Raw genomic sequence first — 16,698 nt, 5'->3', positions numbered from 1 at the left:
GATTTTTATTAGATTCAATGGGATATGTATCGTTTTGGCAAACAAAATGCATGTTCTTCCAGGTTGTGCTTAATAATATTGTTGTTTAGATCGCCATGATGCCCTGTTTGTGGTGGGCTCTCTGGATGAGACTTTGGAATTGAGAGGTTTGCGATATCATCCAATTGACATTGAGACCAGTGTGTCACGTGCCCACCGCAGCATCGGCGAGAGGTAAAATATTTGCTTTAAGTTTCCCTTTGGAGATATTTGGTAATTAGATTTCTTAATAAAACAAATACTAAATTATAAGAAATATGTTTTCTTTCAGTCTGTAGACATTTTGTTTATCTTATATAAAACACTATGGGGTGGTTTCTGGAACAGGGCTTAAAGGGATAGTTCACCCAAAAATGAAAATTACACCATGATTTTCTCACCCTCAAGTTATCCTCGATGTGTATGATTTATCTTTTTTAAGCCAAACACAATCAGAGTAATATTAGAAATATCTTGAAAGTACCAAACTTTATAATGGTAGTAAATGGTGCTTCTGATTTGAAGCCTAAAAAAGTCCATTCATCTTTCACAGAAGTATTCCACTCTGTTTCAGGGGGTTAATAAAGGCCATCTGAGGGCAATTGATGTGATTTTGTAAGAAAAATATTATTATTTAAAACTTAAAATAACTGGCTTCCATTAACGATTGATGCACATTTACGAGAGAGTGCGTTTCCAACGTCAGATGTAGTGGGGTAGTGACGAACGTTTTTAAATATTGACATTTTTCTTACAAAATCACATTAATTGCCCTCAGAATTAACCCCCTGTGAGGGATGGACAGACTTTTTTGGGCTTCAAATCAGAAGCACCATTCACCACCATTACAAAGCTTGGAACCGCCAGGACATTTTCTAATATAACTCCGATTGTGTTCGTCTGAAAATGATAATATCATATACATCGAGGATGGTTGAGGCATGAGTTAATCAAGGGGTAATATTAATATTTTTGGGTGAACTGTCCCTTTAAGCCTAGTTCAGGCTAAAAGGCATGTTTGAGCTGTTTTAAAGAGACACTCCACTTTTATTCAAAATATTTTCCAGCTCCCCTAAAGTTAAACATTTGATTTTTACAGTTTTAAATCCATTCAGCTGATCTCCGGGTCTGGCGTTACCACTTTTAGTATAGCTTAGCATAATCAATTGAATCTGATTAGACCATTTAGCATCGCGCTCAAAAATAACCAATATTTAAAACTGGTCTCTTCTGTGGTTGCATCGTGTGCTAGGACAGACGGAAAATAGTCCCCTGCTACTAAAAGTTACCAATGGGACTATTTTCAGGCGCTGCGTAATATTATTGCGCCTGCTTGCTGCAGCCATGGTACGACAGCAAAGTCCTTGATTATTACGCCAGAATGAGAGTATAGTTCCTAGCCATATCTGCCTAAAAAAATCGCGACGTTTAATTTTCCATCAGTCTTAGTACACAATGTAACTACAGAAGAGTCAAGTTTTAAATGGGAAAAATATCGAAACTCTTTGGTTATTTTTTTGCGTGATGCTAATGGTCTAATCAGATTCAATGGATTATGCTAAGCTATGCTAAAATTAGTACTGCCAGACCCAGAGATCAGCTGAATGGATTTCAAAACGGTAAAAATCTAATGTTTAACTCTAGGGGAGCTTGAAAATGAGCATATTTTCAAAAAAACTGGAGTGTCCCTTTAACTGAAAACAGCTTGCACTGAAATATCTTAAAATATAACACATTGGTCCCTAGATGCACAGCAGTAATGGTATTTGTAAGATTTTGTGTTTGTAAAAACTACTTTAAATGTCCTAATATAACTATTAGGCCTAGCCTAGTCTTGGCTTAATCTAAACCCTGCCCAAGTCTCTGTTATGTGGATTGCATGCAATCATTTGTGTATCTTAATTTTGCAGTCACACCCAATTTCCCCCTTTTTCTTCCTCTTTAGTGCCGTTTTCACCTGGACAAACCTGCTGGTGGTGGTCGCTGAACTCTGTGGTTCAGAGCAGGATGCATTAGACCTGGTTCCACTTGTAACCAACGTTGTATTAGAGGAGCACCATCTAATTGTAGGGGTGGTGGTAATTGTTGACCCAGGGGTTATACCTATAAACTCCAGAGGAGAAAAACAGAGAATGCACTTGAGAGACTCCTTCCTGGCCGATCAGTTGGACCCCATATACGTAGCATACAACATGTGAGCTGGGCTATGGCAAACCAGAGGATGCTTATATAGTTTGAAAAGACTTGGCCCTGTTTGTTCAGGGGTAAGGTGTTAATTTACCCAAATACAAATATGTGAGTTCTTCAAAGGAGGGATACTATCGAGTAACACCTCCCCGGCCTTCTCCGGACTCTCCCCAAAATGCCATAAACACAGTCCGGCCAATCACAATTGTAATGTACTTGAATCATTTACGTCACCGCAGTTTTATTATTATTTTAAACAGGCCTGTTTGGTTGGTGCTTAAAAAAGATTATACCCTCAATTTGTATTTTTTTTAATATCCATAGAGCTGATCTGCAACTGAGCAACTCACCAGCTTAACTATGGTGCTGTGTGTTACAGGGCTGTTAATTGTAATATCGAAGGGGTGGTGTTTAAATAATAATAGGGTTATCAAAACTCCACCGTGGTCATTTAGCAGACGCTTCTATCCAAAGCAGCTTACGGTATTCATGCTGCAGAGAAAGTCCTTTATTAAAAGGAGAAACGGAAACCTGGGGTTAAGTGCCTTGCTCAAGAGCAGTATGGTAATAGGACATCTCTGTAATAATTTAGATAATAGAATGCCTATACCCAGGTTAAAACACAGTTTAGCTGCATACCTAGAGACTTCAAGACTACACTACTACCAACCCTTCAGAAAGACCACTCAAACCACAATCTTTTCGGGGGAACATGAGAAATTGCTTACAGATTATGCAATGTAGACTGCAGTTGCACCTGATATATGGATGCAGATCTGATTAGCTCAAATGTTAACGTTATTATAAAAAGATTTATTCATAACACTCAAATTATTCAGGAACACTAATGCTTTAAAGGGACACTCCACTTTTTTGGGGATATGCTGGTTTTCCAGCTCCCCTAGAGTTAAACATTTGATTTTTGCCATTTTGGAGTCCGTTCAGCTGATCTTCGGGTCTGGCGCTGGCACTTTTGGCATAGCTTGGCATGGTTAGTTGAATCTGATTGGACCATTGGCATCGCGCAGAAAAAAAAAACCCAAAGAGTTTTGATATTTTTCTTATTTAAAACTTGACTCTTCTGTAGTTGCATCGTGTACTAAGACCGACATAAAATTGAAGGTTGCGATTTTCTGGGCAGATATGGTTGGGAACTGTGCTCTCATTCTGCCGTGGTGATCGGGGACATTGCTGCCGTGGCATGGCTGCGGCAGGTGTAGTGATATTACGCACTGCCCAAAAATAGTTCCCTTGGTTACTTTCAATAACAGGGGACTGTGTGGTATCATTGCACCTGCTGCGGCCCTGTTGCGGCGGCGGGGTCCTTGATTGTTGCGCCGGAATGAGAGTGTGGTTCCTAGCCGTGTCTGCCTGGAAAAACGCAACTTTTATTTTCCGTCGACCTAAGTGCACAGTGTTGCTACAGAGGAGTCAAGTTTTAAATGGAAGGAAAGTGTCGGAACTCTTTGGTTAATTTTTTGGCGTGATGCTGGTGGTCTAATCAGATTCAATGGATTGTGCTGAGCTATGCTGGGGGTGGTACCGCCGGGCCCGGAGATCGGCTGAATGGATTCCAAAGTTATGAGGATGAAGTGTTTAACTCTGGGGAAGCTGGAAAGTGGGCATGTTTTCGGAAAAGGTGGAGTGTCCCTTTAAAGGTGCACTGTGTTAATTTTAGCGGCATCTAGCGGTGAGGTTGTGAATTTGCAACCAATGACTCAGTCCACCACTCACCCTCCCTTTCGAAGCACATAGGGAAGCTACGGTAGCCGGCACAGTACAAACACATTGTCGTCTGAGACAACATATTGACGAAACAGGGCGGTTCAAAATGGCGACTTCCATGTAAGATAAAATGACTCATTCTAAAATAATTAAAATGAATGGTTCATTATGTCTTTATACACCACTGAAAACATAGTTTTGTATATTATATTGCATTTCTGTCAATAGATCCTTTTCAAATGTACACATTGCACCTTTAAGTGTTAAATCTTACTACTGGGACTTTGTTTATTTATTTATTTTTTTGAAGATGTACAGTTTTCCTTATACTAAAAACACATGCAATATAGTGCCCAACACTGAATTGTTATCTTTTTTTATTTCAGAAATGTACACAGGCAGGTGTTTCGCGATTTGTTAGTTTATTTGTTTAGTAAATTGAACTTGTTTTCTTGTACACAGAAAAGTATTATTGAATAGGAGACTTTTAAACCATGACCTATTTAAAGGCCTATAAAATGCATTTGATATGGGCCCTTTAATTTTACACTCTCGCATATTTTAATTTTTTTTAAGGTTTTCAAAAATAAGCATTGTTGGCTAGGTATATACAGTACTGTGCAAAAGTCTTGGGCCACCATCACCAGCTTTGTTGTTTTAGCAAAGTTTTAATGTCCATCCATATTTATTTTTCACTCTTTTTTAAGATACAAACAGAAAATACAGGAAATATGTACACACACAAAAAAAACAATTTTCAGGACTAAATGTCTTCTTCAGGCATCAGTCAGTATTTAGTGTGACCTCTCTTTAGCACGAAACACATCTTGAGCTTTTTTGAGGAAACTGAAGTCCTGAAGTCATTCGATTAGAATTAGAAATTAGGATTTAAATTTATTTAGGTTTAAGAGATCCTGCAGCTGCCTGCTATTGCTCAAGTGGAAGGAGAGTTTACCCTAAAAACTTGACACTTCAGCTTATACTTTTATACTGTTTTTAATACTACATATACATTTCCTGTATTTCTGGTTGTATTCTAATAAAGAAAAATTATATATGATCACTATACAATTGCAAAAACAACAAATCTAATGGTAGCATGGTGGCCTGGGACTTTTGCACAGTACTGTATATGCAACGATACTACAAAAGGCCAAAATGTACAAGTGAAGGACTTCAAAGTGAGGAAAAACTTTGCAACATCCCCATGAAAGTTCTGTATGAGGACACACACAAGTTGTTTTCTTTATCCTTTATGCACTTTATTAGATAAATGTGGATATATTCATTAATATCTGTCAAGCAGAAGGGCATGTGTAGCCATTGTTATGTAATGTTTACTTTTGAGTAGCATTGATGACTAACACAAAAAAGTGCAGGCACATAAAAACACAATGGTCTATAACCCAATCTAACCTCAACAGCTAATTCCACAAGCTCACCCCTTCATATATAGAATTATTTTAATTTAATTACTTCTAGATTTAACTTTAAACCTCATCACAAACCAAACAGAAACTGAGGTATAGCTCTATTTTTGCTCTCATATAAAGGTGCTTCTACACATCAGGACAAGCCATTGAAACCTCGAAATGGCAAAAAAAAAAAAGAAATTCAGGCATCTGTACAATTAAGCAAAATAACTGTAAAATAACACGACTCTCTGTACAAGCAAGCCCCTCGTAACCATTTAACTGTACAAAGGTATAGTTTTTACATGTTTGGCAAGAGGATCTTTACAGATGCTGATGCTGTCTCATGTACTATAAACATTTTTACCAGGAATGACTCTTCTTGTAAACCATAAATAAATGTAAATAATTGCTTGTGTACAGATGATACATTCTACTGTACTGTATGTTAGTTGTTGTATTCTGTCAGATTTTTGGATGAATATAAACTACTGTCGCTGACATCTCTGGGTTCTGACATTTGAATTTGTAAATAGCTTGCTCCATTTTTGTTTGTTCTTTTACGCTTGATAAGAAATGTGATTGGTAGATGTCTGTGTTCAGCTCCATCTATCATGCATTTCTATTTAGATTTCAGTTTCAGAGATTCTCTATGGTATGTACAGTCCTTATGATACAAGCATGATAAGGTGGGACTCGGAAGAGACTATTTTTAAGTCCTTACACAATTGATCATTTTAGTGCGTTAGCCTAACCTCAATATTGTATAAAATGGGGTATGTGTGCATATGTTTAGAGTGCATAGTGGCAAGCTTGCGTGTTTGTAGTTCACAGTTAAAGGTGCAGTGTGTAAATTTTAGCGGCATCTAGTGGTGAGGTTGCGAATTGCAATCAACGGCTCAGTCCACTGGTCACCCCTAACTTTTGAAACACATAGAGAAGCTACGGTAGCCACACCGGACAAACATGTCATCGTCTGAGACAACTTCGTAAAAAAAGTTTGGCCGTTAAGGGCTTCTGTAAAAACATGGCGGCACAAAATGGCAACTTCCATGTAAGGGGACCCTCTGTGTATGTAGATAAAACATCTCATTCTAAGGTAATAAACACATAAAGGTTCATTATATAAGGTCTTTATACACCCCTGATAATATAGTTTTGTATATTATTTTGCATTTCTGTCAAGAGATCCTTCAAATAATTACACACTGCACCTTTAAATAGCCTACTGATAGACAGTTTATAACTGTGAGAGCACAGGTTGTATGGGTCATGATCATTTCCACAATATCTTCTCTCAAATCTGATACACTGTCATGAAATGTATTTTTTACTCATGCAAGGCTGAGTTTATGTGAAAGCACAAGTGAGTGAATGAATGAGCTTTTACATGGGACATTCAGGGAAATATTGCTTTCCGGGACAGAAAGGAAATTCATAAAATGTTCACTTTAATGTTTGTATTGATTTTTGTTTATTAAAGAAAACTATTTAATTGTCATTAACATCTTAATTGTGCAAAACAGAAAATAAAACATCAATTCTGTAATAAATTTATGAGATGCCAGCTTAGGGCTGGACCAAAATGTACCTATGCAAACTGCTGCAGACACATTTTGAAGTATTTGGGAGACTTGCACACAAACATACAGTATGAAGGGAAATGTACTTGCTAACAATGGACTTAATAAAAAAAATACATTAACATGACTTTATTGTTTAGACAATGCATATTATTTTTTTCTTGATAGTTTTTGTCTCATAATATTAATAATAGCGATATGGCAAAACTTTTCAAACTGAAACTTGAATGAATATGCAAGCAAACATTTCCCTATTGGTTCACATCTGTTTCGTTTTTGTACATTGTTTACTGTTACTGTTTTATACTGTTTCAAAACACGAAAAAACAATAAAAGGCTTTTATTTTGCAACTCTAAAAAACTTTGGCGTTGTTACAACTGCATTTCACGTTATTAAAGGACACTTGTAAACATCCCTCGCTTTCATTCATCTCCCCAGACCCTTTTGCGTTCAAATCTCATTGGCCAATCGCAGCGCTCATAACACGATTACGTAACACGTCCTTCTAATGGGCGGCGCTTATCGCGGCCTTTAGAAAAAACCCTCAAGCCATTTTTGAATGGAAACCGCCCAGGTTTATTTCATGCATTATTAATTAACTTACTTTTCATCGTATACGTTGAATACTGGCGTCTATAAACATCGCATCGTTGTTTCCAGGAGCAGTACGAACGGATTAAAGGTAACGCTTTGCTTTTGTACTCATCCTCGTCAGTCGAGCCGTCGCTGGTGTCATGGCGCCTGTCCGCTCGGTTCTTACGGGAAGGTGTTTTAATGGCTCCCCGTATCGCTGACGTCTATTGACGCGGGCACTTGCGTGCCAGTGACTAGCTTGAAAGTTTCTGCAGAGCGCGACACGAAGTCGCCCACGGGCTTCATAACACACAGTAGCATGTCGATAGTAATGCAGCGGTTTGCTTTATTCACATATGCGCTTTTGACCAGGATCTCTCGGGGGATGGAGACTTTATCACTCGGGCTTTCGCAAAATATTTACAACATCCCTAAAACGCTATCCACCCCTATTCTGATGATGGGGTTTGTGTGTAGTGCAAACAAGGACGGTTGTAAACACATTCTAAACGTTTTATACTTAACGTTACTACATACATATAAATTCCCGAACAGTTTGTTTTATTAGCCAGTTAGCTGCTATAGCCGTATGTTGTTATGCTATCATGTGTAATGTTAACGGCTAATATTACATACAAAGACCAATCAACAGGTGAATACAGCCTGCATTTTTACTATGACTTCATAAAAAAGGACATTTATCTTAATAATGTTTTTTTTTTGCAAGTGGTTGATGGGCGGTTTTTAGCATCCGGTTTTAGTTTGGAGGCATTATTAACAACACGATTCACCTCCATCCACAACACAAAGATTATGATTTACTCCACTACTTTTTATTACCCTAATGTGTTTTTATTACATTGTAGTTACTTCTACACTTTTGCAATTTACATGCTTTAACTAGGATCAGCATCATAAATAAAGACAGAAAATTACACAACAGTGTAAAAAAAACAGTTCTCGTGTGTGCGTGCGTGCGAGCGAGGGCTGAAGTTTTGAAACAGATTGACTCAGTACTGAGGAATATGGAAACATTGACTAAATCTTCTTGGTAGGCTGACCTGACCTTACCACACCACACATCTTTCTATTCACGTATAAGAAAAAATGAATGCCATAGTTTTTTTTATGATGGTAACTAGTACAGTTAGGAGTTAACCGTTAGAGATTTTACATGTCATAGGAAGCATTACATTTATTGATCTAAAAGCTCATCTGTGTGTTTGCAGTGGCAATGGAGGAGGTTCAGCAGAATAACACCAATGGCTCTGAGTCCCAACCTATTGCCATCCCAACAACTATTACTGCCTCTCAAATATCACAGATCGCACAGGTACTGTTAAAGGGATGGTTTACCCAAAAATGAGAATTCTGTCATCATTACTCGCTCTCATGTTGATACATACCTGTATACATTTCTTTGTTCTTATGAACACGAAGGAAGATTTTTTGAGGAATGTTTGTAACCAAACCGTTCCTGAGCCCCATTCACTTCCATACAGGGCTGGCGCCACGAGGGGGCGTGAGGGGGCGTCGCCCCCTCACCGGCAGTATCCCGCCCCCTTAGATCACCATTAATGTTGAATGGGATTTTAATGATAAAATTTTATTTAAAAATCACATTTGCCTTGTGTATTGTCATCCTAAAGTGAATTTTATAGTCTATTATTTAACAAAACAAAAAAATCAAGTGTGCATGTATTCTGTGACATTAATAAACACACGAACCAAATGTTCGGCTGCCATGTCAATTCTGGCACCATGAACTTCAGCCAGACTGTACATAGTTTTGAAAAGTTCAGATGTTTATGTTCTTCAGCATCCTTGCAAGTTAAAGTACAACCAACCTATTATTGTTCTGCATTTAATGTTAAAGGTAAGCATACGATCTCTCTCTCACACACACCTGTTTATCAGAAGTAAAACACATGTATTATTATTAATATTAATAGATAAAAAACAGACATGGAATTTATAGTTAACGAATAGGTATTTGAATTAGCCTGTCCTAAAGCATAGCTAAATGTGTAAACAAGTTATTGTCATTTTGCTATTGTGGTTCTCTATCTGCTGGTGTTTAATCGCTAGCTTATGGTGCATTACTTGTGGCAGTTAAAATAACTACGTTGAATGATCAAATTGAACCAAAATTTTGATAAAATGTTGCGTTTGGACCGTTTTTGCGCTAGAAACCATTTGCAAACACTGTTCCCCGTGACCATTACGTAAAAATTATTTGCACTACGGAAAGCAAACACGAAGTACGAACATTTCATAATTTCAGGGTTTTATATTGCATTAACTAATTTCACCATGGACATTCGAAATGGATTATAAAGAAACTACCTCTGGGTCTGAACTTCAAATGAGCAGTGTTGAGCTGTTAAATAACGTTAGGTATGCTTTTTTGTTGTTGTATATAGTAAAAGTGTTCAGATCATGTACGTTGCTCACTATAGCTGTAGTTTTCGTGGTTGTATTACAGAGATGTTTGTTTATAACACGTTAAAGATTAAGGGACGTACCAAAGCTATATGTATTTTCTAGCTTGGGGAATTAAATGCATTTTGTGTGATCGCCCCCTCTGGTATTTAAGACGCCCCCTCATCAGCGCTGGGCTGGCGCCGGCACTGCTTCCATAGTATTGTTTTTTCGTACTATTGAAGTGAATAGGGCTCATGATCAGAACAAAGACATTTATACAGGTTTGTATTAACATGAGAGTGAGAAAATGATTTCAGAATTTTCGTTTTTGGGTGACTCTCCCTTTAAGCTATGTGCATTTCTTATAACCTTTTATGCAAATTAAAGTGTTTGAAAAAGGAATTGTATACAATTGTACATTTTGCAGTTGATTTCACATTGCTTTGTGCATTGCTTTAACATCATAGATGTCTCTGGGTGGCTCGCAAGTGGCTGTGGTCCAGCTGCCCAGTGGTCAATACCAGGTGCAAGGTGTGATTCAGTCAGCTCAGTCCTCAGTTATCCAGTCTCCTCCAGCACAAGCACAGGTAACGCATACATAACCTCACATTCTTCGTTTTCATCCTACAACCACAAGCATATTAACAATGTTTTCTTTTAGGGTCAAGGATCTGACAGTGATGATTCTCAAGAGTCATCTGACAGTGGGTCCTCTAACCAGAAATCAAGAGATATCTTGGTTCGCCGCCCATCCTACAGGTATAGCTGCAGTCCCCATTTTTATACTGGGAAATGCTTGAGTGCTCCAATCCGCTTGTTAAAGCCAAATGTCAAAATTACCCTTAAGCAATCTGAGATACACATGTCCATCATCTTTCAGACGAACACGTTTGGAGTTATTTTTAGATCAGGGAACAACTTCTGACCCTGCAAAAAAGTGCATCCATCCTTCACAGAAGTAATCCACATGGCTCCAAAGGGTTAATAATGGTCTTCTGCGGGTAATCGGTGCAATATTGTAAGAAAAATATCCATATTTTAATCTTTTATAAAATATAACTAACTAACTTCCGGTAGCAACCCCATCTTGAACTCGCAAGATTCAGGAGAGTCACTGCGCAATGTACCTATGGCACTACGTTCACAACGCTAAAACTCTTGTAAGTTGCTAGCCTGGGTTTCCCCATGCTGCCTTGCGCGCAAATTTATTCACGTTGCAAGTCTAGCATGGAAACTATGGACCTGTTTTAACCCTGAAATAGGGAACCAATCACAGAACGGGGAGGGGGCAGCAAGACGATGATGACATCTATGCGACACACCGATTGGCTATGAGCTACGTACAGACGCATTTGATAGACATTCGTAGCACTCAATAAACGGCACAGGGAACCAATCACAGAACGGGGAGGGGGCAGCAAGATGATGACGACTTCTATGCGACACACCGATTGGCTATGAGCCACATATAGACACATTTGATAGACATTCGTAGCGCCCAATAAATAGGTGTGTTCGAGATCATCCGGCGCTGCGCAGACCGATCGGCGAGGTTTGCCGCTTGCAGTCGAGGGAGGAACTGAAGACGGAGCCGTCAAGCCAGACACCTTCTGAATGCTGTAGTGACGTGTGCGCCGTGTTTCCTGGTTTTTAATCGCAAATGAAATGAATTGGATGCTGAATTTGATAAAAACAAACCTTTTAATAAAAAGTTGCAACCAGAAACATTTTATATTGAATATTTTAATTGCTGCTTATACTGTATACCCGAAAATAACGGGAAACAAGCCTATATTATTAAAATACCAATAGTTTGTTATTTTCATTTTTATTTTACTACACGACACAATATCATATTTATGCATATTAACGTGTTTTTTCCTGTTTTAAAACATGAATTTATAATGTTTAGTTGTGGAACTTAAGGTTGGATTAAACTTGAAACGCACGTGATCGTTGTCATCAGTGAGGCGACCAATCACGTAAAGCTATGTCGTCATCACAACTGAGCTAGCCGGCTACTCTCGAAACGCTCTCGCGGTACTTAAAAACCATATGACACAGTCCCGTGCCTGCAGCGCCAGCTGAAGTCGGACAAAATAACTAACCGGAATGCACTGCTTCAAGTCAGCCGCCGATCGGTCTGTGCAGCGCCGCATGAAGTCGAACACACCTATTGGCTCTGAGCATTCATAAACCACGCCTCTAATACGAGAAAATGAACATGTGGTTCCCAGACCACGTCTCATTCTCTATAAGACTGGTCTGCGTGAGTTCAAGATGGCTCTGTTACCTAGTTATTATAGTTTATAATGTTTGAAGTATGGATATTTTTCTTACACAATCACATCGATTACCTGCAGAACGTCTTTATTAATTCCTTTGAGCCATATGGATTCCTTCTGTGAAGGATGGATGCACTTTTTGGGGTTTAAAGTCAGAAGTTGATTCCTTTTTTCTACCATTATAAAGCTTGGAAGAGAAAGGATATTTACTAAAATACCTGTAAAATAATAATAATTTGTTTATCTGAAAAATGATGGACACATATATCTCGGATTGCTTGATGGTGAGTAAATCATGGGGTAATTTTGATATTTGGCTGGAGTATCCCTTTAACAAGCGGATTAGTGGATCCTATAGTATAGTAGGATTGTTGGTAGTGTAGTATTGCATCAAGAATTTGGCAGCTGAGAAATCTATTTCTCTATGAAGATATTGAATGCAATGTTTACCTCTAGAACCTTAAAGGGATAGTTCACTTTTAAAAAAATTCTGTCATCATTTACTCATCCTCATGTTGTTCTAAACCTGTATGAATTTCTTTTTTATGATGAAAACAAAAGAAGATATTTTGAGAAATGATGGCAAACACACAGCAGATAGTGACCATTGACTTACATAGTAGGAAAATATATTTTGGAAGTATTGTGATAAATGATGAAGAAAATATTTTGATAAATGAAGGTAAGCTCACAGTTGACGGTACCCATTAAATTCCATCATATTTTTTATTCCTACTATGGAAGTCAATGGTCACTATCTGCTGTGTGTTTACCATCATTTCTCAAAATATCTTCTTTCATGTTCATCAGAAAAAAGAAATTCATACAGGTTTAGAACATACAGGTTTAGAACAACATGAGGATGAGAAGATTATGACAGAATTTTGATTTAAAAGTGAACTATCCCTTTAATGTTGTGCCTAATTTCAAACACATATGTTTACATAAATAAAATGCAAAACATTTTTTAGTAAGTGACAGTTGCATTAAACTTTCTGTTCCTTTTAATGTTTCAGGAAGATTCTGAACGATCTATCAGCTGAGGAAGTGGCAACACAGAATGAGGAAAATGAGGAAAATGCCACCTCCTCTACCATAACAAATGTCTCCCTCTCAACTCCGATCTACCAAACAAGCACTGGCCAATATAGTAAGACATGCTAAATAAATATACACATAATGAAAAAAAAAACCATCTTATGTAGGCAGTAATGTGCTAACTTAACATTTTGCAACAGAAATGAAGCAAATGGTTGCATAAGTTAAGAGATTGACAACACAGCTGAGGGCAAAAAAGCCACACAGTCTTTATTTATTTCGCAAGATGGATGCTTCTAAAATCTTGTCTTACTTTTATTTAAAGGTAATTTTGCAATAATGCACAATTTACAGAATTAACTACAGCATGATTGTAATAATGTCTTTATAAGGGTGATTCTTACGAAAACTTGGTTTTAAAAATGTCAAGCATGAAAATGTAAAAATTGCTTAAATTTACTTTTTTCCCACCTGACATTGAAAAACAAAATCTGGAGTAAATGGGAACATTAATTTAAAAACTTTTACTTATCATTTAACACTTTTTGTAACATAATTTAAAAAATTAGTCCTAAAAAATCTCATTACCGCAACAGTCAGAAAACATCAACACTGACATATTTTCAAAATGACATGACTAACCTGAAAGAACATAATTTGGAGATTCTGCACATGCATTTAAAATCAAAGTATTATGCTTCTATTAATTAAATTAACATTTAATAAGCATCTGTTGCGGTAATGATAATCAAAATGCCGTGTAAGCATTCTGACAAGACAATATTTCAAATTAACTGTAAAAAAATGATCTTACCTGGTAGCCATCTTGAAGTAACTGGTCCATGTGCTTGGTCACTCAAAATCAAACTTTATTAAAATTCTGTATGTGTGCTTAAACTGTTCTCAAAAAGTGTTGCGGAGGATGAGAACATCAGGCATGGACACATCATTTCCCTAATTTTTCTTCATTATTATTATACATGAATATTCAGTAAATATTTTTTCTGTCATCTAAAGTAGTCTAGCAAAACATCCATTTATTTTTTTTCTTAATATTTTTGTGTTTATTCGATTAAATTACAACATAACGCATGTTCAAACACAACCGGACACATTGCGGTAATGAGAATTTCAGCAGAAAATGAGATAAAATTTCCAATTATAAATTCTTATGTTGAAATCACACATTGTGCAAGGTAGAACACAGTATTGTGTTAATTCTGATGCTTTTTAATGTTACTATATTACACATTTTAAAGCTAAAATCATTAGTGCCGTGGTGTTTCAATGGTTTCGTGAGAATGACCCATAAACTGTTTGTAATGCTATACCATGAACTATTTCTCACACTTTGCTTTTTTGCAGTTGCGATTTCATCCAATGGCTCTCTGCAGCTGGCTAGTACTGGATCGGACGGGATGCAAGGCCTGCAGACCCTCACCATGAGCAACTCGAACCCAAACCAGCCAACTATACTACAGTACGCCCAGACTGCCGACGGGCAACAAATCTTACTGCCCAGCAACCAGGTTGTGCTGCAAGGTAAACACTTATGCATCTAAAGCTTATTGTTGGTTTAGTGAACAAGTGTCGGTTCAAACACCTACTGTAATGTTGTGCTGCAAGGTGCGGGAGGAGAAATGCAAGCTTATCAGATCCGTTCCTCTTCCTCATCGCTGCCTCAGACTGTTGTCATGACATCACCCGTTATCAGCTCTCAGGGCAAGAGTGACGACCCACAAATGAAGAGAGAGATACGCCTCGCAAAAAACAGGTAGATGGCGTGATAATTAAAGGTGCAGTGTGTATATTTTAGCGGCATCCAGTGGTGAGGTTGCGAATTGCAACCAACGGCTCAGTCCACTGCTCACCTCTCGTTTTAAAATGCATAAAGAAACTATGGTACCCGCCACTGGAAAAACATGTAATTTACGAAAACAACTTAGTAAAAAAAGTTTGTCCGTTAAGGGCTTCTGTAGAAAACATGGCGGCACAAAATGCCGACTTCAACGTTAGGGGACCCTCTGTGCATGTAGATAAAAACGTCTCATTCTAAGGTAATAAAAACATAACAGTTCATTATAAAAAGGTCTTGATAATATAGTTTGGTATATTATTTTGCATTTCTGTCAAGAGATCCCTTCTAAAAATTACACACTGCACCTTTAAACTGGTATAAACAATGTAACCATGCTTTTTAACTAATTCAAATCTGTCATGCAGGGAGGCCGCCAGGGAGTGTCGCCGAAAGAAAAAGGAGTATGTGAAGTGTTTGGAAAACCGCGTGGCTGTGCTGGAGAATCAGAACAAGACTCTTATCGAGGAGCTCAAGACATTAAAGGACCTGTACTGTGTTAAAAGTGGCTAATGGGACACCACGCCAATCACGCTAAAGGAACTTTACTAGCAGACCTGTCTGCACACATGCTTATACAAACACAGAAACAGTGACTTTTTGGCACAGGGAATACATTTAATCCACTTCCTGTCAAATGTTTGTTTTTATAACTCATTTTTAACTAACAGCCTAAGAACGATTGACCAGAAACGACGACGACAAATACGCTTTTGAAACTAAGGATGTACTTTTCTGTGACATCTTTTTATTAGCAGTCAGCAGATGTTTATATTTCTGTATGTATCTTGTGCAAGATTGGCACGTCTACACTGGGAGTTCTTGCTTTGTTCTTGACCCATTTGGTTTCCAGGGAATCTTGAATGTTAATTTTATTGAAAAGTTTTTTTTTTTTTTGCTCGCAGTAGGAATGCAGAATTGACGGACTTGTATTTTTACCTTATCTTTGATGCGCTTGTGTGTATGAAAATTGTGACGCGATTGTTGTGTTCTTTGCATTATTTGCTATGATTGCCCCCATTTATGAAGCTCTGGTATTCTTGTCCCCATTCCGTGTTTTATTTTATGGAATTTTAGTGCAACATTTCCGATTCATAGACTGAACAGAATTGAAGGCAAGGGCTTTATTATGAAATCTATGGCTAACAGTGGAATACTTAATAAGCTGAATTAAGAAAACCGAATTTAACTTGTCATTTTTAGTCAAAGCTTTTGTAATATACGTCTAACTGGTCTGTAAGCCATATACACGCTTTAGTTGATACGTTTTGATGGTTTAGTTAATAGGTTCATGTATTACCGCTGTTTATAAGTAAAGCTGTTACAAGACAATCAGGGAGAATACACCTGCACCTCACAAAGCAGGGGGAAATCAATAAACAATGAATTAAATAAAGATGTCATTTGTTTTTGGTAAGGTGAAACTAAATAAATATTTTTTCAGCCTTTGAGTGTGTTTCTTTCTCATGTCTTTCAGATTCAACGATGCGCTTCATGACTTATTTCAAAAGCAGCTAAAGCATGTACACAGAGATTAAAGGTGCTTGAAAAGGTGCTGTCATGTGATCTAATGGGAGCGGTTAGCTCTGCGGTGATG

At 37.6% G+C, this 16,698-nt stretch overlaps 2 protein-coding genes across 5 annotated transcripts in view; both read left to right on the top strand.

The window, feature by feature from the left end:
• Positions 1 to 3,232, top strand: part of dip2bb (disco-interacting protein 2 homolog Bb) — a 53,167-nt gene extending 49,935 nt beyond the window's left edge. For all 4 annotated transcript variants that reach the window (XM_055213473.2, XM_055213471.2, XM_055213472.2 and 1 more), the window contains 2 exons: positions 90 to 213; positions 1,964 to 3,232. In XM_055213473.2, coding sequence (XP_055069448.1) covers positions 90 to 213; positions 1,964 to 2,216 — 377 coding nt within the window. In that variant the 3' untranslated portion in view covers positions 2,217 to 3,232. The remainder of the gene's footprint in view (positions 1 to 89; positions 214 to 1,963) is intronic.
• Positions 3,233 to 7,705: 4,473 nt separating this feature from the next.
• On the top strand, positions 7,706 to 16,549 carry atf1 (activating transcription factor 1). Its single transcript, XM_073870336.1, has 8 exons — positions 7,706 to 8,151; positions 8,729 to 8,832; positions 10,391 to 10,510; positions 10,585 to 10,682; positions 13,225 to 13,358; positions 14,612 to 14,788; positions 14,873 to 15,020; positions 15,470 to 16,549. The coding sequence occupies exons 1-8, from the start codon at positions 8,097 to 8,099 to the stop codon at positions 15,612 to 15,614; spliced, it is 981 nt and encodes a 326-aa protein (XP_073726437.1). The 5' UTR covers positions 7,706 to 8,096; the 3' UTR covers positions 15,615 to 16,549.
• Positions 16,550 to 16,698: the final 149 nt, after the last annotated feature.

The sequence above is a fragment of the Misgurnus anguillicaudatus genome, chromosome 8 (genome assembly GCF_027580225.2).
Source record: "Misgurnus anguillicaudatus chromosome 8, ASM2758022v2, whole genome shotgun sequence".
In the NCBI taxonomy this organism is placed as follows: Eukaryota; Metazoa; Chordata; class Actinopteri; order Cypriniformes; family Cobitidae; genus Misgurnus; species Misgurnus anguillicaudatus.
Note: the sequence above shows the minus strand (reverse complement) of the source record. Positions and strands in the feature narration are given on the sequence as shown.